The sequence below is a fragment of the Trichoderma virens genome (genome assembly GCF_000170995.1).
Source record: "Trichoderma virens Gv29-8 chromosome Unknown TRIVIscaffold_4, whole genome shotgun sequence".
NCBI classification, from domain to species: domain Eukaryota; kingdom Fungi; phylum Ascomycota; class Sordariomycetes; order Hypocreales; family Hypocreaceae; genus Trichoderma; species Trichoderma virens.
The window spans coordinates 2,015,358-2,037,836 of NW_014013745.1; the positions used below are offsets into that span (position 1 = coordinate 2,015,358).

Sequence of the window (22,479 nt, forward strand, 5' to 3'; positions counted from 1 at the left end):
TCGATCCCTCTTTGTATAGACTGATCCATTATATATATGTCACACACGAAAAACAAAGCATCGTCCAGTAAAGACATACAAATGTCCATACATATTACATGCCGGCCGTGGAGTCTACGCTCCAGTATGGTGGAGCATTGCCGAATGAGATTGGGCAAGGCAGAATACATGCAGTATTGTTGTTGATACGATGCTGCTCTAGTTTCACGCAGCCAATGCTTAATATAAGCCAATAGCATAAACAGAAGGTCTACACACATATTCCTTTTCAACAGCTGGTGGAAACCGCCAGACAATGCCCCCTCGAATGCGGGGTAAGGGGGGGTGGCAGATGAAGTTGAGCCCTGTCTCCAAGATGCTTACTCGCATGTAGCAAATGTCGCAATGGAGTCAATCTTTCATTACTCAGTCAAAATGGCTTCCTCGTCAATGAAATACAACAGGTTATTCTACCAGTCCCCTAATTAAATGCCTCAATCCTACCAGCATATGCTAGCTCAGCTGTGATTTTGCGTGCTAGAGTACAATTGTCTGCCAATCCTTTTCTTGTCGCAATCCGCAAAGTTGCATACGCATCTGCAATGCTACGTAAAAGAGAGCTGAACTGCACCCTCTACATGGGCTCTCACCCAATTAGCCTGGTAGGATTCATCGCATTGCAGATGACCACATGCGCTCTATATTCAGCCAGCCACAATTTCCGAGCGTGGAAATGGTTGGAATGCACTGCCATCGTGGGTAACATCATGCATCTGCATTTACGAGACTCAATTGGGACCAGAATGGTTGAATGTTTAGAGCTGGAACTTGTTTGTTTACCTGTGGCCAATCGAACAGGTATACCATTCGTATATGGGAACGAGCCAATCAGAAGCCACTTCAATGCATCAAGCATATACTCGGGCATATTCTATAATAGCATATGTGCTGGTTTTGCATTCATGTTCTCCCAAGTGCGGGTATAAATGAGGGATATATCATCGGTATTATAAGGAAGCATCGGAAAGCCCCTTTTTCATGAAATCAATTCCAGGAGCTTTATCAAAGAACGGCTAGAGCAAATCACTTCCTCGAGTATTAGAACCGCTCGATTGAGCAACTATTGATCCATTATGGATGCGCAATTCCAGAATGCTGAGCAGGCTTCTCGGCTCAAAACCTCCCTTGACCTCAGTGATGGTGATCACTTTGATCAGGTCATAGCCATTTCTCAAGGCATGATCAACCATGCCATCAAAAGGATACACGAGCAGAACGAGGACATGAACGATTTCTATGGCGACAGCGGTAAATACCAGCACTTCGACATTGAGAAGAAGACTGCTCATTGACTGATGCTATCAAAATTGGAATTTTATAGACTCTGGATCCATATCTGCTGATCTGGCGCCATCAGAGCTGGTGATCCCCGTCGGAGACCCGGCTGCACAGAAGAACAACATAGTCATCTGGCGGACAAACATCAAACAAGGCACTCTAACGGTCAACTACAGGGATGTCCCACCAAAAGATTACACCATAGATAATTGGACCATTGATGTCAAAGTCCCTCTAAGTAAGCCAAGCACCCATATTATACAAGTCAGTGAACGCTTGATTAACAGTGGGACGCAGCTTGGGAGAAGTTCGAAGACGCCCCGGATGATGATGATGCTAAGAAAAACAGAAAGAAAAAACAGCGAGACTTTATTCACAACAACTTTGAGGTACCAGGCGACTACCGACCAGAGCGTCTGTACGCCAAGATGGCCAGCGGTTGGTGGGGAGAAGGCGTTAGCTTTGCTGGCCCGTCTTCCATGGCCGACAAATCATCTGATGAGTACGCCACTTGGAAAGAAGTGAAAGAAAATGACCATGCATCCAGCACGCTGGAGAGCATCTTCAAGGATATCAGCCTCAAGAGAGAGGAAGATGGCATGACCACCATTGGCACAAGATTTAACTTGGATGGCAAAATACGTAAGCACACCCTGGACACAACAATCTTAATATCATAGATCAACCAAGATGACATGGATGCTAATTTTTGGCCTTTTTTAAAATAGCTGAACATGATGCTACTTACGGTAAGGACAATCCATCCAAAGGGGGGAAGAGAATTATTACGAGGAATTTCGAGGATGCTAACATATTTTTTGCACAGCGCCCACGTCTATGATCCACCAATCTTTCCCCTACAGAATTGGGTCGGAATCAGGTAAGACCGGATGGGAGTCCGGAATTCGGGGCACCGGAGATCCTGGGTCACGCAATTGTCTGCTGTATTGCGAGAACGTTGACAACCGCCCAATGACATGGAGGGAACTGCCGTATGTCGTCCCTCTATTATGTTTAATCAAGGCCAGCTTCATAGAAGATTGTGAAACACTGATGATCCAAAAATACAGGCAAACCGGTAATTTCACTACGATTGGAAATCCCAACTCTCCAGGTAGTCGAGTAGATGGGTCGTTTGTCCTCAGCCACCAGCTAATTTTCGAGAAATTCCTGCTGCCAAAGCTCCAAGTGTTCGTCAAGGAGTCACAGATCTATCCGGGACCTGCACATATAGACTTGAATGGGGATCATTCATACGGCTTGGAGATTGGTGTAAATCCGAGCAAAGATCCCTATGGGGATCCGAATAACCCTATCTACAGGTTCCGTGCAGTCGGCTACGGGGATGCACATTATGAAGCCTATGTCGAGTCAACGTACGATTCCCCCCTATTCGACGTGGAGGACAAGGATGCCATAGCGAAATGGCAGGCCGCCATACAGGAAAGGGAATATGCAATGAAAGAAGCGGAAAGACAGAGGAAAATGAGGCAGCAACAAGAAGAAGAAATGCGACAGGCAGAAGCGGTAAGGCACACAGCAGAAGCCATGGCGCGGGCAGTTGGCGCAATAGGCTCGATATCAAACGCCGTCGCTGGGATTGCCTCAGTAGGATATGGCTCAAGCGAAATCGCGCGGCATATGGGCCCAGGCCCCGTGATAATTGACGAAACGGAGTGGGTTGACCCTGGAATTCCGGAAGAACCGCCGCTGAATCATGGCAAGTACTGGGGTGAAGGTCAGTTGTCCCAAACACTTTATCTTCTCCTCCTTTCTTTCTCTACAAGACACCATAGCTCACAGACTTCTTCTCCTTGTCAGGGAGCCCCCGCGTAACCGTAAAATGGCAGAAGGGAGGCAATCGGATCACGGTCAACGGAGAGACGAATTACAACGTTTATGTCACCATCGCAGATAATGCAAATGTGAATTCTTCACATCAACTAGAAAATGCCCGTTGGCGGGAAATGTATGATCTCCGTTGAGTTTTTTTTTTCCCCTCTCTTGTTCCAGGTCCTCTTGCACATGAAGAGATGGGGGTAGCTGACAACATTATACAAACACAGCGTGCGTTGGAAATTCACTTGGGAACTGTACATTGATGTGACGGTGAAGGACGGCAGCCTTAACCTGAGCGTCACACATGACAGGAATTACTTCGTGAGGGTGGAGAATAATACTACTGATGTGCCCGATTCAGAGCATCATTGGACGCAATCAAACCTCGCCGAAAACCTGCAGCGGGAGTTGGAAAACTTGGAGCGAGCGCTGAATCTTGGCTTCGCCAATTCATCCAAGTTTTTCTACCCTGGAAATGGACAACTCACATTCAAAAACGCCATGTTCAGCGAGAAAGGTGACTTGATAGCTGAAATCGAGTATCAAGAGTAAGCGTCTCCCCCCCTTTTTCCGCACCCTTGCTATCCTTGAATTAACATAAACAGCACCCCCGACCAAGGGAAAATCATCATTCCACCGCCCAAGAAGCCGGACGATCCTGGAAATGGAGGTACCGACAAACCGACATCCAGACTGCAATGGACGACCATCAGTCCTGTCAAGTCATCTGCTTCGCCCGTGGAAATTAAAATCACTGGGAAAAACACCACCAACTCCACGGTATACCTCTCCAAGATAGAGGTCAAGTACACCGGCTTTAAACTGGGAACCGACCTCTTCACATCGGTTGATTTCGTCACCTCAAACGGCGGGGCGGACAAAGTGGAAATCTCCGTTCAGGCCGAATCAGCCTCAACGATGTCGACACCCGTGCTAGCACCTCGTAAGATTACCTCAAAGAAAGTCGAATGCCTCACAACGTACCAAGCCGCAACCTCGCCAATTGCCATTCAGCCAGGTGGCAGCATTCACCTTATCGCCAAGGGCGCAACGGGAAAGGTGGGTGTAAAGAAAGACCTTGGAATCAAGGAGTATTGGTGCGATCAGGCTGGCAATGTTCCAGAGGGAGATGGTTACTATATGGCATTTGCGGCAGTGGAACTCTCTTAGAAGAAGAGGAGACCGATTGTGTGTGGGCAGCACTCCGTGGATAGCTCTGGAGATGAATTGTTTCAATTTGAACGAGTGGAGGCTTGCTCATACTGGATGAACAATGAATTGAAATACCGTGTTCAAAGCAAGTTACGACCCAACCTTTTGCAAGACCAGAAAAATGCGTACCCCGGGGTAAGTTACAGCCCGACTAACTATCTAGTAATCACGAAAGGATTGCGCAAGTAGGTTGGTAACTGTGTACTCTATCTAATCTTTACCTTCGAGATTAGTAGTTGCAATAGACTCTAACCACCTAGGTACCTTTATAGCCAATAATGATCGCGTTTCGCCGACTGTGTTTGTATCAATTCTGTCATTTACAGGAAGCAGCTGTGCTATTTCTTTATGCCCCTGAATGAGTGCTACAAATAGGGAATTGCTATTCAGCACCCCAAGTTGACTATCCAGAATCCTGAGCCTCAAATTGAGAGCTAGCTACTAGGTAGATGGGGATGATAGCGGATACTAGAGGAATATATTGATAGTAGCAGAAAATAGCTAGAATAGCGAGAGTAACGGATATTCAAGAAACCGTGTGTACTCAAGTAAGTAACAGAAGGTCCTTTCTCTGCGTCTTACTACGACTCTTGAACTCCCCGTAGTCGCTGGGATGCTAGATAGCCAACTTGTAGTGATGAATAGCCCTTCTTCTTCCTCTTCCTCTTCCTCTTCTTTTTCTTTGCCCGACACAATTACGCAAAACAATGGTGCTGACGGAGAGCGTTTGGTATAGTCGGCTGATTGGATAACTTTGAACATCTGCGTGCGACAACTCCGCGGAGCGCAGGGAGTCTAAGCGAGGATAGTCCTCGTCTTTATTCATTTGCCTGGTTGCATCATATTACCAGCAGCAGAAGTCATGGAACCCAGCTGACCATCTCGACTAAGTCTAATAATAGTTGAATGCATCTACAAAGGTTGGTCCGGAAAGAAAGGTACGTCGTCAGATCCGAGCCACCGCTTATACAGTAATATGACAGTATGTGCACAGTACTTCGGGATGTATGTGGCTTAAAATGAGTAAATAAACGAAGATAAAATAAGAGACGAAAGGAGGGTTATAATAATAATAATAGGAAATTCCCAGTAATACTAATTATAGTTATCAGTCCTGCGTAAACAACAGAGATTTTATCTTTGTCTGGAAACAAGCATCTGCAACTTGGTCGACACGTTCATTGAGAAGGAAACAAGAGTCCTTGAAGTTCCACAATTAAACTAAAAGCAGAGTCGTTTACACTGTGTCAGTACCTCAGTAGTGTAAACCTTTCTTTCCGGACCAACTTCTATACCGTGACACGCAGCCCTTGCATAGCCTCAAAAATACGCGGCTTCGGCGACAGCCCGTCGAGGCAGTGGGGGGAACGCTCCGCTCCGTGTGGCTAGTGCGCTCCGTATTCGTGATCCGGCGGTCAAATTGATATCATCTTGAGAAGACTTTGAATCAAGTTGTAATGAGACAGTGTCTCTCTTTGGAATCATACAAGGCAGGACGCTTTCAAGCCATCGGCGTGATGAATGAATTGGTTTGGGGCTGGGGATGATTCGCGGGGCATCATGACCTCCGCGCCATGATTATTCCCGGTTCTCGTTATATGAACATACTTATATAAATGGTTGACAACTGGAAGATGTCAAGAGCTTTCTGGTCGACATTCTATCTCATATTTTAGCATTGCATCATTCTCCTACAAGTTCACACCTCCACTGGCTATCACAATGCATACCCAAACCGGCATATTCATACCACCGGACTCTACCACGTCCAAAACACAGAGAGAATTGGTGCTGTCTCTTAAAGCCGCCTCAATCAGTACCTATGCATGGGGACGCTCGACGAAGCGCAGTTCATGGCTGCGAGCCATAGCGTCCACGGCAATGGTGTGTCTGGCGCCGGTACTGATTATCGTCTGGTACATCGCCCTCACGTCTTTCCAAGGGTCGCTATTCGCCCTTGTTCGTGCCGTTAGCACGGATGGTCTTATGCCTATTCTGAAACATTATTCTCCTCAATTCGATTCTGGAGTAACTGCAGTATACATTGGCTGGCTCTTCCTGCAAGCTATCTTATACCTGTACTTGCCGGGCAAGATAAACACGGGTCAACGCACTCCCGCGGGTCATCTCCTGTCATATAGAACAAACGGCCTTGCAGCTTGGACGGTTACCCACGTAGCCTACCTCGGTCTGTGGTCTCTCGGCATCTTGGATCCCGCATTTATACCTAAGAACTGGGGGAGTTTAATTGTCGCAATGAACATTGCTGGATATATACTTTCAGCCTTTAGTTTTATAAAGGCCCATATCCAGCCGACTCATGCAGATGATCGCAAGTTTAGTGGTAAGCTACCTATCTTCTCTGTGCATAATATATATTTGAGCTTAGTTCTAACTCTTTATAGGATCCTCGGTGTATGACTTTTACATGGGAATCGAAATGAACCCTAGAATCGGACAAAACTTTGACTTTAAACTCTTTGTCAATGGAAGACCGGGAATTGTCGCGTGGACCTTGATGTACGTATTGCTCTCTACTTCACATATGGCACCTTCATCAAATAGGTGATGTGGTAGTCACTACTTATCGCGACTTTCATTGACTTTTGGACCAGAGACATCTCCAATATAGCGTATCAGTATCAGGTTCATAGCACCATATCGCCTGCGCTGGTGCTGGTCAGCATTCTGCACGGAATATACGTGCTCGATTTCTTCATCCATGAGGCGTGGTATCTGCGGACAATAGACATTTCCCACGACCATTTCGGCTTCTACCTCGCCTGGGGCTCCCTTGCCTGGCTTCCAACAATGTACACTATTCAGTCACAGTACCTCGGCCTCTATCCCACGACGCCTTCATGGGCCTATCTCGCCGCCGTCTTTGGCCTGGGCATCGCCGGATACGCGCTATTCCGATCTGCCAACAACCAGAAGGATCGAGTTCGTCGATCGAAGGGCTCCTGTCTCGTATGGGGCAAACCAGCAGCTTATATCAAAGCACAATATCTCACCACGGACGGCGCTCAGCACGAAAGCATCTTGGTCTGCGGCGGTTGGTGGGGAAGGTCGCGACACGCAAACTATGTCGGGGACTTGATGCTGAGTACAGCCATGTGCGCCCTTGCCGGCACAACTACTCTCATGGTCTGGTTCTATGCCATCTTCATGCTGATACTCCTCGTCCATCGATGTCTCCGCGATGAAGAGCGATGCCGGGCCAAATACGGCCAAACTTGGGACGATTATTGTAAAAAGGTTCCTTGGCGATTGGTTCCTGGCATCTGGTAATTATCCATTTTCTGGATAGCCAACTCAGGGTACTGAGCAGCCATTCCCTATCCCTCAAAAGTTTAACATCAGATAGGGTAGCTATCAAACCATCTTGTGGCTTTGCAGAGCGGAAACTCGGTCAGTAATATTGCTGGTCCTTAGAAGCTTGTTATAGGTTGAGGAGTTGGCGTGTTGCGCCATAGATTTTCAGAAACAGAAGAAATGCTTAATATGAATACTAAGTAATGGTAGCAGATATTAGAGGAATATATAGATAGTAGCAGATAGTAGCGATAGTAGTAGATACTCTAGGAACTGTGTAATATCTATTTAATGGCGATAAGAGATCTTTATTATACGTTGTTACTCCATTCGGAACTCCTCTTAGTCGCTGGGTGTGCTGGATAGCCAGCTTGGGTACTAAATAGCCCTTCCCTATAATAAACTCTACCATTGAGAAGAAAAATCATCTCTTACCTCCTCTAGATAGTCAAGTTGGGATTGATGATTTAGACAGCTCCTCCCAAAAAGACCAATTACGGCCATGGACAAATTCCCAATCACAATACGCGCAAAGAAGTGCCAAAGGCTTGAGTTGCAAAGTATTAAAAAGTTATTGAAATATCATGCATCAAAATTGATATATAGCGCGCCATCCCCTCCACCACAACCTCGTCCGTTCCAAAAGTCGACTAGCAACCGACACCATACCGAGCAATACCCAAATGCCGACCCCAGGCCCAATAGACCAATTGCAGCAAATAGTAAGCAAAAAGAAGATGCCCAATGGAAGAGCAAGAAGAGAAGAAGAAGAGAAAAAGAGAAAAAGAGAAAAAAAAACACACACACACACACACACACAAAAGCAAACCATGGAAAAGCAGTAACCAGTACAATGCTGAAATGAAGAGAAAAAAGAAAACACCAATATGCCCAAATCCCCTTTGCCTTTCCGTCCGTTGCGCCGTCGCAGTCATAAATCCTCTCATCCTTCTCTCTCTTTCTTCTTCTTCTTCTTCTTCTTCTGCTCGAGCTCTGCCGGCTTTCTTTCCCGCCCTCACCTCATCATCTTTTTTTTTCCACTATCCCGCTTGGAGCGTGTCCAAAAAATGGCATTTCTTTGACATGATGAGTATCATAAAAAGTGTTCATGTAGTCTCAAAATCGCAGGGGAACATTCAGCGTTTGTAGTAAGAAGTCGTGGTGGTGGTGAATAGTGGTATAAAAGTCATCCTGCCTCTCCCGTCGCGCCTCGGAAAACTAAAACGCCCGTGCATATGCATACGCATTAATCGCTCGTAATAGAATAAAACATGAAGTCATGATCGTTAAGATGAAAAGTTTACAAGGTGCTCTGCCATTTCCTTGTGAATGGCTGTCCCAGCTCGCCGTCTCGTCACGGTTGCCTAAGACGTGCCCGAGACTCTGCGACCCGTCGACGATACTGACGCGCCCACCCCAGCACTACCAACGCGGCCGCTGGTCTTGCGAACACCAGCAGATTCCTTGGATCTCAAGGGTGAATCCGCAGCTTGCCGCCTGGTCCGGACCTTGGCGAGGGTGCCAGGCTGGCTGGGAACCCTATCGGCAGATTTGGGTTTCACGGAACCAATATTCTCCGCATCGAATGAGGCGTCATTGTCGATGACATAGGGACTCGAATTCTGGCTCGTCGAGTGAGTCTTTTCGTTCCGGCTGGCTGACTGCGCCGCCTTGCGCTGCTTTCGCATCCGCAGGTGATGCTCCTCATCCGACTCTGCGCCTTGGGAACGACGCTGTGGCGAGGGTGGCGGCGGTGATTCCTCCTGCTGATGCTGCTGCTGCTCTAAGAGCTGCTCCTCTGCTGCCGCCTGAAAAGCATCTGTTCTATGATAATGATTCCGCCGATCTCGCGCCGCTTTTCGCGGCTGACCAGGCGTTGGCGCCGGTAAATAGTCTTCATGAACTCCGACATTGTTGCGATCTTGATCTACCTCGCTAAGGGGTGTGCGGTTAGACGGGCTCCGGTTGGAGGGTGTCGTCGTCTGGTTGTTACGCGCAGACTTGATGGCTCGCATAGGCGTCTGGGGTGCCGGGTGACCGGCGGCAGCAGCAGCAGCAAGCTCTCTCCTGAGCTTACGTTCGATGCGCTCCTCGATCCACCACTCTCGGAAGGTTCCCTGGTTGAGGTGCAGCCAGTGCTGTTGGGGTCCAACAACCATACCGGGTCTCATAAACCGCATGAAAGAGATGACCTCGTTGGCAGTGAAGCCATGACGATAGATCAGGTAGGCACCAATGAGACAGCCGGTTCGACCAAGGCCAGCCTTGCAGTGAACAGCGACGCCCCTCTTCTTGACGGTGATGGTCTCATGAGCCATGCGAATGAACTTGCGAACCATGGAAAGAGGCGGGCAAGTTCCGTCATCGAAAACCATGTCGACATGCTGAATTCCCAAAGACTCGAAGTAGGATGGGGAGTAGAGGTGAGAGTTCAATCGGACAACCAAGCCAATGTTGCGCTCAGTGAAGTGGGAGAGCACGTTCTTGAAAGGCTGGGGCAGAAGCGGGTGAGCTTCGACTGCGGCCACATCCCTGGGAAGCAAGGGATATAGCTCAGAGTCCTCGGTAATCTTGGCCACTGGCGTATGTTGAGGAGAGGCAAAGGCAAGAAAATTGGGAGTAATCCAGTTGAAGTCGCCATGCTCGACTCGCTCGTACATCTCATACTGGTCCAAGTCGAAGTTGTCCAGGTCGCAGCACTTCTCTTCCTTGGCCTTCCACACACCATATACCACGTCTTGGACGCTGATACCGTAGTCGGCTTGGCTGTAGCCGGCATCTCGGAAGGGCATCAAGGGAGGGTCAATCTGTGCAATCGGAGCCAGGGCCAAGTGAGGCGGCCAGTTCTGAATCAGAACCATGTAGCAAGCTAGCATACAGGCGGCATTTGCGCGACCTAGAAATGGCCAACACGTTAGTAATTTGGTTCTTCCAATTCCATGTGTAGAAGCGGTCAAGACTCACTCCTCGGATCAGCAGCACTGTAGAAGACAATGGGTCGGTCTCGGTTCTCCTTGGCGCCCAAGATATCGTGGAACTTGATGGCAAAGCGGTACAGGTGGCCAATGTGCAGAGGGCCAAAGTCGTGGTGAAAGGCGTTGTACAAAAGAGTGTCGTCAACTGTGAAGTAGCATGGAGGGTTTCGGTTGGTCACGAGAGGAGCCGGAGCAGCTCCGTCCGCATATCGCGATGGTCGCTTTCGTGGGGATTCCGTGCCGGGGAGCGGAGTATCGGGAGTCGGAGGATGCACATAAGCGCCCAGATAGAGTCGGTCTGTAAATCGAGAATTGTCAGCGCCAAGTCGGAGGATGTAAAACCAGACGAGAAATATCCAGAGAAAAGCTCGAATGCCCATTGAGGCGCGGAAAGGAAGCTGTCGTACCTGGAATGTATTCAACGACATGGCCCAGATTCTGGGAGTGTCTTGTAGAAGGAGCCATTCTTCCAGGCTCGCTATTCTTCAAATCCGCGACAGTGAATTACTCGTCCACGTCGTAGTAATACAGAATCTAAATGTAAATATGATGCCAAAAGCTGTTTGGATGCGCAAAATGTGAATGCGCAAAGAAATTGGTCAAAGCTAAGCTGCGGTGAAGCTCTGAAAAAAGGGTCGTGTGATGCAGCGATGTAAACAAGAAATGCGGCAACAACGCAAGAATAAAGGGGGCTGGGCGGGATTTAGCGAGCCAAGAAATAAACCCAATCACAGCAGCTCAATTGAAGCTGATGATTTTAGACCAACGACAATCACAGATGTCTCTCTCGAATTTCGCGGCGAGGGGAGGAATAAAATACGTTGGGAGGGATAGCGGATGTTCGGGGGGTGGGCGGCGAATTGCACGGGTGCACCTTGTCTCTCTCACTCACGCTCTCCTGTGTCTGTCTCTTCTCTCGGTCAATGCTAAGCCTTACAGCGATGCGACCACAGCTCTAGCAAAGATGAGATAATAAGAAGACAAGACTGGCCAAGGCAACCCTTCGTATGGGAGATAAGAAGAGGGAATTGGGAGGAAGGAGGAAAGGAAGGCCAAGAGGGGAAGCGTGAGGATTAAGAAAAAGAAAAATCAGCCGGCGATGTTTCGAGCTGGTGATATGGGCCGTCACGGTGTTTTTGTAACAGGGGGGTTTGGCGCTGCAGATGTTATTCTTGCAGGCCTGAGCTCCCCCTAATGGAGCGCTACAGCTGCGTTGCCCCCCTGTTCCCCCGGCGCCAGCGCTCCAAGGCCAGCGCAGCGCTGTTATTGTGGGCCGCTGACCCGTCGCTAGGGCAACGTCATAACAAGCAGCCAAGCAGCTGATGCCGGGGTACGTACCTGCTCGCGGTTAGCGGCCGTTCTGGTGCTCGACGCTGGGTGCGCCACGTCTGTGGCTGATACCCACCAGGCCCATTCCAGCCCATCAACCACATCATCGGCCTGAAGTTTTGCATCTGCATCTAGAAGCACGCACGAGGATTCCATCGACAACTCGCAGAGATCCACCGCAGCCCGGCTCGTAATCAGCTGCAGCTCGCATAAGCCGCTCGTTAAGCCCTACCGACCCAACTCCGGAAAGAGAGGAAAGAGGAGAACAGAAAGAACAAGAGAGGCATCAGCTATACAAGGCCCCTCCATTCGCAACCCCAAAAAGAAAAGCACGAAAAGAAAGACAACCTGAGACTCAGTGTCTCGCCGGAAACTCTCCCCCCGCGCCATGAGTTCCGATCCCAAGTTCCCATGCAGCATGCAAGTTAATTTCCCCTCACTCCTCCCGTTCCCCTGCCAATCAACCTCCTCCCCCCCCCCCCCCATCCACCTCTTCACTGTACTGCATCTCCATGGCTAACCAAAAGCGCAACGCTCAACAGACAGCTGCACATCCCTTTCCCTACGCCCCGCCTGGCCTCCGCGGCCCTCAAAGCCCTCCATGTCGACCCCGAGCTCTCGCCCCTCGTCCAAAGACATCTCTCCGTTGTCTCTCCATCCACAAGCCTCAACTCCGACGAGCATGCACAGGTGCTGCAGGTAGAGTATCAGGCCACGACGAATCGCATGCTGCGGGTCGCCGTCAACTCCTTCATGGAGGGCCTCAAGCTGGTCTTGGAGGTCATGGAGCAGTTGGACGTCGACATATTAGCTACAGAGAAGACGAATTCAATCAAATCTCCGTGAATACATACTTTCGACTCCCCATCGCTGCTTCGATGTGACATGTGAGATGTGGCATGTGACTTCTGTATAGGTATAGGTACATAATAACTACACGTACTCGACAGGTTATCCAACGACTCGAAAACTTCTACATCAATCACGATATACCAAATCAAGACTAAAGAGATAAAATGATACGCCATCAGCCGCGTAGTGGTATTCAGATGTTTCCTCTCACAGAGTCTAGATTACACTATCAAGTATGTAACATGATGGAATAAGCAAACAAGAAACGACAAAGAATAAAGGACAGGAGGATAAACCAAGATGATAACATGCCCACCCATCTGCCATCATCAATGCAGACCGAATAAGGGTGGAAAATCAGAACTGGAAAAGATCAACCAGCGTCGCAAAAAAAAAAAAAAAATTGGGAAAAATCGCGAAAGACCGCCCAAATAAACATGCCATGAACCATCCCCAAGATTCGCCAACCACAACAAATTCCAAGAAAAGTCTGTGTTCTACTCCGTGCCGACCGGAAACCCCAACACGACGTATTATCATGTACATTGATCGTATCCCGTTAAAACACCGTTTCCCCTCCCGCTCCAGTTCATAGCATGCTGCTTAGCAGACGTGCTCATCAATATTAATGTCAGCTGCTTTCTCCAGGCTCGTCTATAGTCGCTGTTGTTGTTGTCATCTTGACGTCTCCTTGGGAGTCCGAGCCACCCTGCTCTTCGCTTATCCTTGGTAATTTCTTGTTGTCATGGGCTGCATCGCTCACTCCGGAGGTGCCGTCTGATCCTTTTAACTTCTCAAGCTGGTCCTTCAATGCCTGTAGCTCATGCTTGAGATCCACATTCTCCTTCTCGAGGTTCTTCATGTGGACGATGGCATTCTCCACAACACTAGCTTTGCTATTTGAGGCATGAGATTGCTTCCCATCCTTCTTGTCGCTATCATCGCCAGAAGCGATCTTGTTTTTGCTATCCGGGAGGAGACTAGCCATGATTTGTAGAGCAGAGTTAATGCGGTTTCGGCGACCTTGCTCAGCAATCTTGTGTGATGTCCTCTTGGAGGTGAGATTTGTTGATAGCTCGCTGGGATAAGACACACCAGGGACTTGGTTGCCCTCCAAGATGTTTTGATAATTCGACTTGGACATTAGCAGTCGCGATGCCTGGTCCTCGACAGACATGCCAGGAGCACCAGGGAGTAGGGGTTTGATATTAGGGGATATCCTGGGCAGTAAGGCCGGAGACGCATGGACAGATCCCGTCGACCTCTTGCGACTATTCCTGGCGGAAAGCTGAGGTGTCTTTCGCTGGCTAGAGCCGGACGGCCCGGGAAGTAAGAGAGGGCTTTGGTTCGCAGATGATGTTCCCGCCGCTCTCACGATTGGCGAAGGCATAGACTGGAATGTGACTCCCTTGGATACCAAGCTCGGCTCGGGCCGAGGGGTCTGGATACTAAGCTGGGCATTGACAAGACCACCAGCGAGAGACGGGTTAGATATTGATTCAGGGAGTTCAAGCGACTCGATGTTGTCAGAGAGCGGGGCTTCTTGGTGGCTCGTCGCAATCTTCTTCGTCTTGGAGCCTGGCAATTTCATCAGGGAGGCCGGCGTGGCGGGATGAGGAGGGTGTTGTTCATCGAGCAGACCGGTTGCGTGGCCGGGCTGCATATTCGATTGTGGGCGTATATAAGGCGATTTGCTCATTGAGCGCCTAGTAGGAATCGGGGGAGGAGGCATTTCCGACAGGTTCTCTGGCGAAACGGACGCGTTTTCATCAGACCCATCAGTAGAAGCAGCGGGCAGGGGGAGCAACCCGTGGTCGCCGGCTTGCAGATTCCTCTCCTCCACCTCACTCAGCACCTGTGATACCATGGCCGGGCTAGGGCCAGTCTTTCGCCTAAGCGGCTTAGAAATGGGCGAGCTCTTGACACCAGGCTTACTCCTTGTCTTGGTGGCCTGGGTCTTTCTTGTCTTCTTGGAGAGGTCCAGGTTGACGGCGGGGACAGCCGACTGCTCGAGGTCCATCTCTACCGGTGAGTTGTTTGAGTGAGTGGTGTGGTCATAGTTTGATGAAGAATCATTTTGAGCATGGAGAGCGGGTGATGTCAGGGGACTGAAGTAGGCTCCAGGCACAGTAAAGGCGCCGTCCATGCTGAAATGCGGATCTAGCGGAGTGACAGCTGGTGAGACAAGAGGTGTAAAGGCCATCTATTGGATTAATCTCTTCATTAGAAATGGCTCGAAAGCAGGCTAGAGGTCTGCAAACGTGACTCGCAACTGGAAAGGTGAGGCAGTGCCATGGGGGGGGGGGGGGGGGGGGGGGGAATACTTACATCTTGCTCGGCCATTCTTTGATGGTAACTCCTGTCGTAGGCGCCTCTTGATGGCATCTGCTCGGCCTGTGAGTAAAACTGGGCGCTGCCAGGCGTCATCTCCAGGCTCTGAGGCGTCGGAGGCACCGAGTGGCCATGGTTGGCGAAGAAGGTGGCCTGCTGCTCCTGCAGCTGTCGCTGTTGCTGCTGAAACTTTTGCTGTTGGAGATACTGAATCTGGGCGTCGATGTTGGAGATGGCCTCGCGGGACGCCGACGGCGCCATCATGTGAGAGGACATGGGCGCCATGGCGGGCGTGTGGTTCTGAAGAAGGCCGTCGCTCCGAGGAATCATGCTTGATGGATCTGAGTCGCTCATGATGGCATCGGCGGTCTGGCGCGGCTGGGCCATGATGGAATGCGAGCCGTCGTCCTGGAAGCCCTGAAAGTCAAACTGCATGCCGTCGCCCATGTTGGCCATGCCGCTGATGTCGAGAAACTGCTGGAAGTCATCCTCCGACGCCGCGGCCATGGTCTGGTCCTGCGTGTTCCACGTTGCAGAGCTCATCATGGCGATGTGTAGGAGATGCGCCGGGCGTCTCCGCACAAGTTGGTCGTTCGCAGCGGAATTTAACCCAAGTCAAACAATATCCAACGCTCGAGTTCTAGGGCAAAAGGCGTCGTATGCCAAGAACCGTCCTTTCTTGCACAGTAGTGTGCCCACAGTGGGAGCAGCGCTCTCGAACAACGCTCTCTGAGACTCGTCTTGAGAGGGATCAGGAGATCAGAGCCGCAGAGAGGAGATAGGCGAAAAAAAAGCGATGCTGTTGCCGTCGACAAATGTCGGGGGAAAGTAGAGCGTTTCGGTCGGGGAGCAGCGGCGGTAACCGGGTCAAAGCCGCTCCGTACGCACAGGCTCAGCAATTGGCGAATAGTGACGCAACGGCAGGACTTCGTCAGCAAAAAAAGAAAGGAAAAATAGAGGCCGTCGTCCTAGTATCTGCTGGCGATAAGCAGGGCCCGCGATGCGATGCGCTGCGATGCAGTGAGATGAAAATGCCCAAGCACCAGGCAAAAGAGGGCGAGAAGGGAAGAGCGAAGAAAAAGGCCCGGATGGGGTCAATCTCCGGGGCGGAGAGGAAAAAAAGAGGCTGCTGGGGCAGGCCACAGCCAGGCAAGTTGGGCCGGCGGCACAGGTTTTTGGTTGTGTGCACTCGTACTACTGGGCTTTGATGGTGCCGTTCGTTAGCGGTGGCAGGTGGGGGATCGCAGCAGCGGATCTCGCGTGGCCGACTGCTAAAAGGCCCCAAAAGGCCGCTAACCACAGCGGTGCACGGTGCTAAAACGGCGAAAATTGCGTCCAAGTCGAGCCTGCTAGGTATTATCAGCATTAGAAGGCGGTAACTTGCTCGCCTAGGACTGGACCGGTGCTGCTTCAAGGATCTTTTTTTTTTTTTTTTTTTTTTTTTTTTAAACTAGGGACGGTATTTGGTTTCCAATCTGCTACGACTAAATTAACGTATGTACTCTTATCCATCCTCTGATATCAATGTATTTTTTTGTTCCCCTGTGTGTGTCGCTCTGTCTCTCTCATCCTCCAGCTGAACGTCGAGTTCTAGACTCGCGGCGGCTGTCCATCCGAAAAAGGAACCGGCTGCGTCCAAGGACTGACCGAGAGGGACGCTCGGATGCACATTTACGATGCAATGCAGGGCTTGGCGGCTGAATCCTAACATGCTCACCCTCTCTTTTTTTTTTCTCCTTCCAAATCGTATCGTCTTTCAATTTTATTTCCTCATTGATTCATCTCATTCGTCTCAGAAGGGCGCCAGCACGGAGCGCCCCCGAGCCTGGCTTGCTTTGCTGCTCCGAGACCCGTCCCTTGCACATTAGCCTATCGTGCTCTGCTCCATACAGGTACTTGCCCACGCTGCACTGAAGCAGCCGCTGGTCAGGTACCGCTCTGGTTTGTGGGGAGCCGTCGAGGTCTCTCGAGTCAGATCATAAGTTGATGGATCAATCGCTCCTATTACTCTGCATTACGACCATTTTCCGTTTCCACAGCGTCGCACCGGCTAGCTCTGGCTCTAGGGGAGACAGCGGCAAACTCGAACTCTTCTCACAAACGCCAGCACTAACTTCCTGGTAGGGTTCCAGGCGCATTTGCATCCCCTGTCTGCTGCCATCCAACACCCACCGAACAAGGCAGGCCGGTCCAGAGCCCAGCCTTGGCTCGCATCTGCCATTCCGATCCAGACCTGGCTGATGGTGGCTTGACCGCGATCACCAGATAGAAATCCAGCCCGTCACGCATCATCAGCCGTCCATCCGCCCTCCCTCTCGCTCAGCCCATGCATCACCGTCTCATCGTGACTGCCCGGCAGCGCACGTCCGCCTCCCCTTGTGTCTTCGTCTCTGCTCGTCCTTCTTCCCAGATTTGGACCAGCGGCCGGTAAACCTAACCGAGGCCCTTTTTCCTGTCGAGCCAGGGTCCAGCAGTGGGGGGAGCAGAAAACGCAGCTTGACTTGAGCTCAGAAAACGGGGGTCCTACCATGAATTTTTGTTTCGGCGCTCAACTCTACTGTAATTCCCCGTGGAGCTTGCTCTTTTGCTGTTCCCCGCCGGAGCTCCAGCGCTAATTACCTATCCATTTCGTGTCGTGTCGCGGCGGATGGAGGAAAATTATGGGAACCTGACATTACATGACTGCCAAATGGATTGTTACAAGCACACTCATAATACTCCGTAGAATCCAAAGCTCCCGAATAGCCCCAATGCTCGGACAGCCACCAATAGCCGCATCCTGCTGTCAAACCCCAAATTAGCGCATGGCAAACGTCCATTCCAAATACCTTTATAAGCAGAGGTTTCCTTCTATCCTGCTTCTTTTCTCTCCTTTCGGCCTGAGTAGCGATCTTCTCCACTGTGGCCCCCACCCCAACGAATCCTTCACCAGTCTGCAACACCCGAAGGCTAATAAAAAAAAGGAAAAATAAAAATAAAAAATGAAAAAGTAAGAGGGCCAAGGCAATACTAGTATCAGAGAAAAAACCAACGTCCCTTGCATTCTTCGGCCCCGGCAGTGCTCAATACCTACTAGCATCCCACGCTAAGCATCCGTGGGCACGAAGTGTGAGCGAAAGAGCCGATGCATGTGTGCAGGGACTATCATCTATCATTTTATTTTATTTTCCCTCTGCTCGCCTCCCACCCGCTCTTCTCATTTCAGCTCATTTGGGCTGCCTCTCTGCCTCTCTGCCTCTCTGCCTCTCACTATTGTCAAAGACACCACCCCTGCAAGTGTTGACAGGCCAAAGGGGGAAATAGGTAGAGAACCACCCGGACAAGGGCCTCTCCTTCGGCCCATTTACGTCTTGGCTACAGGAAAAAAAGAATCACAAGTGGGCAGCCGCAGCTCGTAATTGCATCCCATACGAACTCTGCGCTGGACCCCTACTCCCTTACACTTTCGACCGCCAAACCTCGTAATACTGTACGACTTCAAAGTGCGTCCCGGCAAGGTCATGAGCGCGTTCTAACGGGAGCTAGAACCTGCCATCAAATTTCATGTGATTCCTGCATCTGTCATGTAAACTCGCCGGCCAATCACCTCTCGCCGCTTCACCCTCCTAGACCTGTTCAGGTGTGCCCAATCCGGCAAGGCCCCAAGCCTGATAAGCTGATAGGCAAAACTCGACCAAGCTGATGCTGCAAGTTTATTTCCATCTCACCCATCCCATTGGCCAGGCCTGTTGGCAGGGGTCCAGACTCGCAGCATTCCGGCTGAAATGGTGCATGTGGCTTGATTCGACATCTTCCATTCGGAATCTGGCGGCAGCACCAGACCAGGAGCAGTTGTCATTGTGCATGCCCTTATCGATAGATTCTACAGCCAGCATCAGAAGCAACGTCACCTCACATGAACAAGTCGAGCATCACTTAAGCACAACTGAGATTATCGTATTTTCTTCTACTCATTCTCTTCAAATCGCACCACGGCTCACTCCACCACTGCTACACCCTATTTCTATCTATCAGTACTCCTCATCCTCCATCCCATCCCATCCCAACCACGTCTACCATTTGCCTGCTCAACTTCCATCCAGCGAATTACTTGCAGGGAGATGGTATTATCAATCGCGACACACAAAAAAGGAAAACGGCCAAGCCCGGGCCAGCTTCTAGAATGTACATAAAAATAAATAGGGAGAAAAAAAAACAAAAAGAGTATGAGTCCAATATGTCCAAACAGAGATATCGACGCCGAGTCACGCGGTGAGGTTTAGGTAGCGGACACAGATCTTGGATCTAGGTTTCCGGGATAACTAAAGGCGAGATTGCGATGCGTAGTGCTTTTTTTGGAAAAGGAAACCTTACGCCTCCGCCGGTGCAATGTCTGTTACAAACGTGCGAGTTTGCCCAGCTCCGGACCGCGAGGAATATAAAAAGAAAAATAGAGAAGGTAGTGAGAGTGAGAGACAATTAAAGGCGGCATGCCGCTGAAAATACCGCGCCCAAAACAAATTCGAGGATATAAAAGCCGACCATTTCATCAAAAAAAAATTCGCTCAAAAGACTTTGCTCCATGATCATGTCATTTGACTCATACCCGTGAGTTATCACCGAGATTGAGCCAGCTCATGTCATTTGATGTTGACGCCGTGGCGAGCTGAGGCTGCTTGCTCACGCCCAGCGGATGGGGTTGAACACTGTATGCGCTGCTTGGGGCCCGATCAGCTCCCCAGGCCTTTCCAGCATGTGTGGGATCCCACGTCTCTTGGATGCTCTCGGGGATTCCGCTGGAATAGCCCGACGATGTTGCTGACAACGCCGAAACAGCCGATACGGGTCGCTCAATCTTCCCTGACATGCCTTCTCTCCAAGGGATATCGGGATAGTTTGACACCACTGGGCTTCCAGTGTTGACTCTGCTCATGCCAGGCGGGGCCTCAAAGTTGAGGGGCGGGACGGTAGCTGAGTCTTGTGTTTGCCTCATATTGCGAGCAGTGGTCGTCTGGGAGTAGTGAGAGCTTCGGTCCGATGCCAGAGTGTCTCTGTTGGCAGGCGCCGGTGCAAGCGCGGTTGCAGGTGCCTGTACGGGTGCCTGTGTAGATCCATATCCTAGTATTCCGAGAGCGCTTCCTCCTGACCAGTATTTGTTCCAGCCCGAGCTCCTTCGGGTGCCATCATCTGCGAGCCCGTCTTGGGGTCGAAGCGTATCAGATGTGGTCTCGAAAGTGTCGCCTTTTTCATCCTGGATCTGGAGAATAGGGGCTTGCTGCGGTTGGAGAATCGGTTTGCTGATGGTGCTCTTGAACTCATTGCTGAGCTTTCTTGGCTTGTGCTGGCCCACTCTGCCCATCAAGATAGCCATCGATGAGGTGGATTCTGAAGATGCAGTTTTCTGATGGCCTCGGAGTTGCTTCTGCACGTGTGGAGGGAGGTTGCTCTTCGCAAACGTGCTCTGGGCAGCAAAAGCAGCAGTGTTCTTCTCATCCGCGGCAGGGCCGGTAGGGGTCTTGGGCTTTCCTGCCTCTGGATGAAGCAGTTGTCTTCTGCGGCAACGCAGAAGCAGGAGGATAAGACCAAGTAAAGCGAGGAATCCACCAATGGCGCCAAGGGTGATGCCAAGGATGGCGTTGGAGCTAGGGCCAGAGTCGTCGCTCGCACTGCCGGTACCAGTCGGGAGGGCGGGAATAGACAAATCGGTCGGGACGAAGTCTGAGGTCTGCGTAGCGGTAGCGCTAGTGGAAAACGGAAGGGTTGTTGAGGCGGAACTTGTAGTAAAGGTAGAGTGCGTGGTTGACTTGGACCGCGAGCTAGAAGTCGTCTTCGTCTTAGACTGTGTAGTCGTCGACGAAATGTCCTGGATCAACTGCTGCTGGTCTCCCAATAGCTGAGCCGCATCGACCCAGCCATTGTTATCAACATTGAAAATAGCTAGAGGAACCTGAGCATTGCCACCAGAGAAAACTACTGTGCCGTCATCAGCCTGGGCAATTGCGTAGTTTGTTCGAGTATCCTTCGGAGCCAACGTAGAGTTGTACTCAGGCCAGTTGCTCAATGTCAAGTCACGCTTCTCAATGTCATCATCAAGGCCTCGTGCAGCGATGGGGGCTGAGTTAGCGAGAGGGTGTCCAGTAGCGTCCTGAACAATGGTACGACTGACGGAGTTGGGTGACTTGGATAGATCAAAGGTATAGAGGTTCTTGGATCCATCAGTTCCCGAAACCAGCGCCACATTCACCGCGCCTCCGGCCTTGTTGATCGGCGGCGATGTGCCGGCACCAGAATCTCTCCATCCAGCAGTCGGGTTAAACCAGTAAATCTTGCCGTCCACGCCATCGCCGCTTATCATAGCAGCATCGGCGTTGGACCAGTTCATAAGGAAGGGGGAAACGGCCGGTGCAGGAGCAGAATCGAATGAATGAGAGTTATATGGGAAAGAAGCCTGGATGGTAAACGTTGATGTGGAAGGACCGGTACTGCCATCTTGGTTACCAGCGTAAACCAAGATAACGTCGTCAGCCTGGATGTAGGTAGATCCATGCAGCAGGCGATTCTGCGTAACAAGACCCGGAACTGTGACGGTGGTCCAGTTGCCTGTTGCGAATGTGTACTTTTGGAGCCCAGGATAGCCAGCCTCATCCGACGTTCCTCCAACAATGAAGAGCGCAGCATCGGCTGCATTGACAGGGTTTGTTCCAACACAGGTTCCTCCAGTCACTTTCACTCCCATATCAAGCTTCTTCCATTCTGCACTGTCTTGCAAAGGCAGGGACAGAAATCCTTGTGGTGAGTAAGAATAAAGTGTGTTGCCATGAATGACAGAGCACGAGTTGTCCAAAGACGAGGGTGGCTTCGGTAACGACATTGCCGAATTTGACAGACGATTCCGACGAAAATTGCAAGGGCGAGTTCGAGACGATATCGGGATTCTTCTTTTTGTTCGATGTAGATGTCGTTTCCTAAGGTTGCATGGCGATGATGGCGGTCTCAACGTAATGCTTGCTTCTCTAATTGTTTTTCGAGAGATTGAGGTTAGTTTGGCAACGAGGGCACAGCCAAGTCGTTGCGGGAGAGTTGTGTGTGTAAGTTGTGTGTGTAAGTTGTTGAATAGCTAGAGCCCGTGATTTGAAATGAGTGTCAATCGGCGAGCAAGTAACTAAAAATGAATGGCTGTCGTTACAATAATAGCGACAAGGACGTATCACAGTACGACAAAGCAATAACGAATGTATCTAATAAGCAGGCGTGCGGAGGTGTTTTTGTTTGTTTCAAAGAGTGAATAGCGACAGTGGTGACAGTCTCGTTCTAATAGTCTAATGGCGCA

The 22,479-nt window shown here is 50.4% G+C and overlaps 6 protein-coding genes across 6 annotated transcripts; 3 read left to right on the forward strand and 3 right to left on the reverse strand.

Moving 5' to 3' along the window:
- Positions 1-1,112: 1,112 nt before the first annotated feature.
- TRIVIDRAFT_199411 (uncharacterized protein) lies at positions 1,113-4,326 on the forward strand (the record flags this gene model as incomplete). Its single annotated transcript, XM_014103561.1, has 9 exons — positions 1,113-1,287; positions 1,361-1,555; positions 1,615-1,959; positions 2,046-2,066; positions 2,144-2,309; positions 2,388-3,055; positions 3,121-3,286; positions 3,384-3,704; positions 3,762-4,326. 9 exons carry the CDS (start codon positions 1,113-1,115, stop codon positions 4,324-4,326), a joined length of 2,622 nt encoding a protein of 873 aa, XP_013959036.1.
- Positions 4,327-6,090: 1,764 nt separating this feature from the next.
- TRIVIDRAFT_31097 (uncharacterized protein) lies at positions 6,091-7,659 on the forward strand (the record flags this gene model as incomplete). Its single annotated transcript, XM_014103562.1, has 3 exons — positions 6,091-6,712; positions 6,774-6,888; positions 6,984-7,659. The coding sequence occupies 3 exons, from the start codon at positions 6,091-6,093 to the stop codon at positions 7,657-7,659; spliced, it is 1,413 nt and encodes a 470-aa protein (XP_013959037.1).
- Positions 7,660-9,047: 1,388 nt separating this feature from the next.
- TRIVIDRAFT_61598 (uncharacterized protein) lies at positions 9,048-11,123 on the reverse strand (the record flags this gene model as incomplete). The annotated part of the gene is made up of 3 exons (XM_014103563.1): positions 9,048-10,579; positions 10,648-10,956; positions 11,066-11,123. The coding sequence occupies 3 exons, from the start codon at positions 11,121-11,123 to the stop codon at positions 9,048-9,050; spliced, it is 1,899 nt and encodes a 632-aa protein (XP_013959038.1).
- A 1,252-nt stretch (positions 11,124-12,375) lies between these two features.
- Positions 12,376-12,833, forward strand: TRIVIDRAFT_146289 (uncharacterized protein; the record flags this gene model as incomplete). The annotated part of the gene is made up of 2 exons (XM_014103564.1): positions 12,376-12,411; positions 12,534-12,833. The coding sequence occupies 2 exons, from the start codon at positions 12,376-12,378 to the stop codon at positions 12,831-12,833; spliced, it is 336 nt and encodes a 111-aa protein (XP_013959039.1).
- Positions 12,834-13,614: 781 nt separating this feature from the next.
- On the reverse strand, positions 13,615-15,713 carry TRIVIDRAFT_124401 (uncharacterized protein; the record flags this gene model as incomplete). The annotated part of the gene is made up of 2 exons (XM_014103565.1): positions 13,615-15,042; positions 15,168-15,713. Coding segments are annotated over 2 exons (1,974 nt in total), but the record flags the coding sequence as incomplete, so codon positions are not given.
- A 4,036-nt stretch (positions 15,714-19,749) lies between these two features.
- TRIVIDRAFT_31551 (uncharacterized protein) lies at positions 19,750-22,020 on the reverse strand (the record flags this gene model as incomplete). The annotated part of the gene is made up of 1 exon (XM_014103566.1): positions 19,750-22,020. The coding sequence occupies one exon, from the start codon at positions 22,018-22,020 to the stop codon at positions 19,750-19,752; it is 2,271 nt and encodes a 756-aa protein (XP_013959041.1).
- Positions 22,021-22,479: the final 459 nt, after the last annotated feature.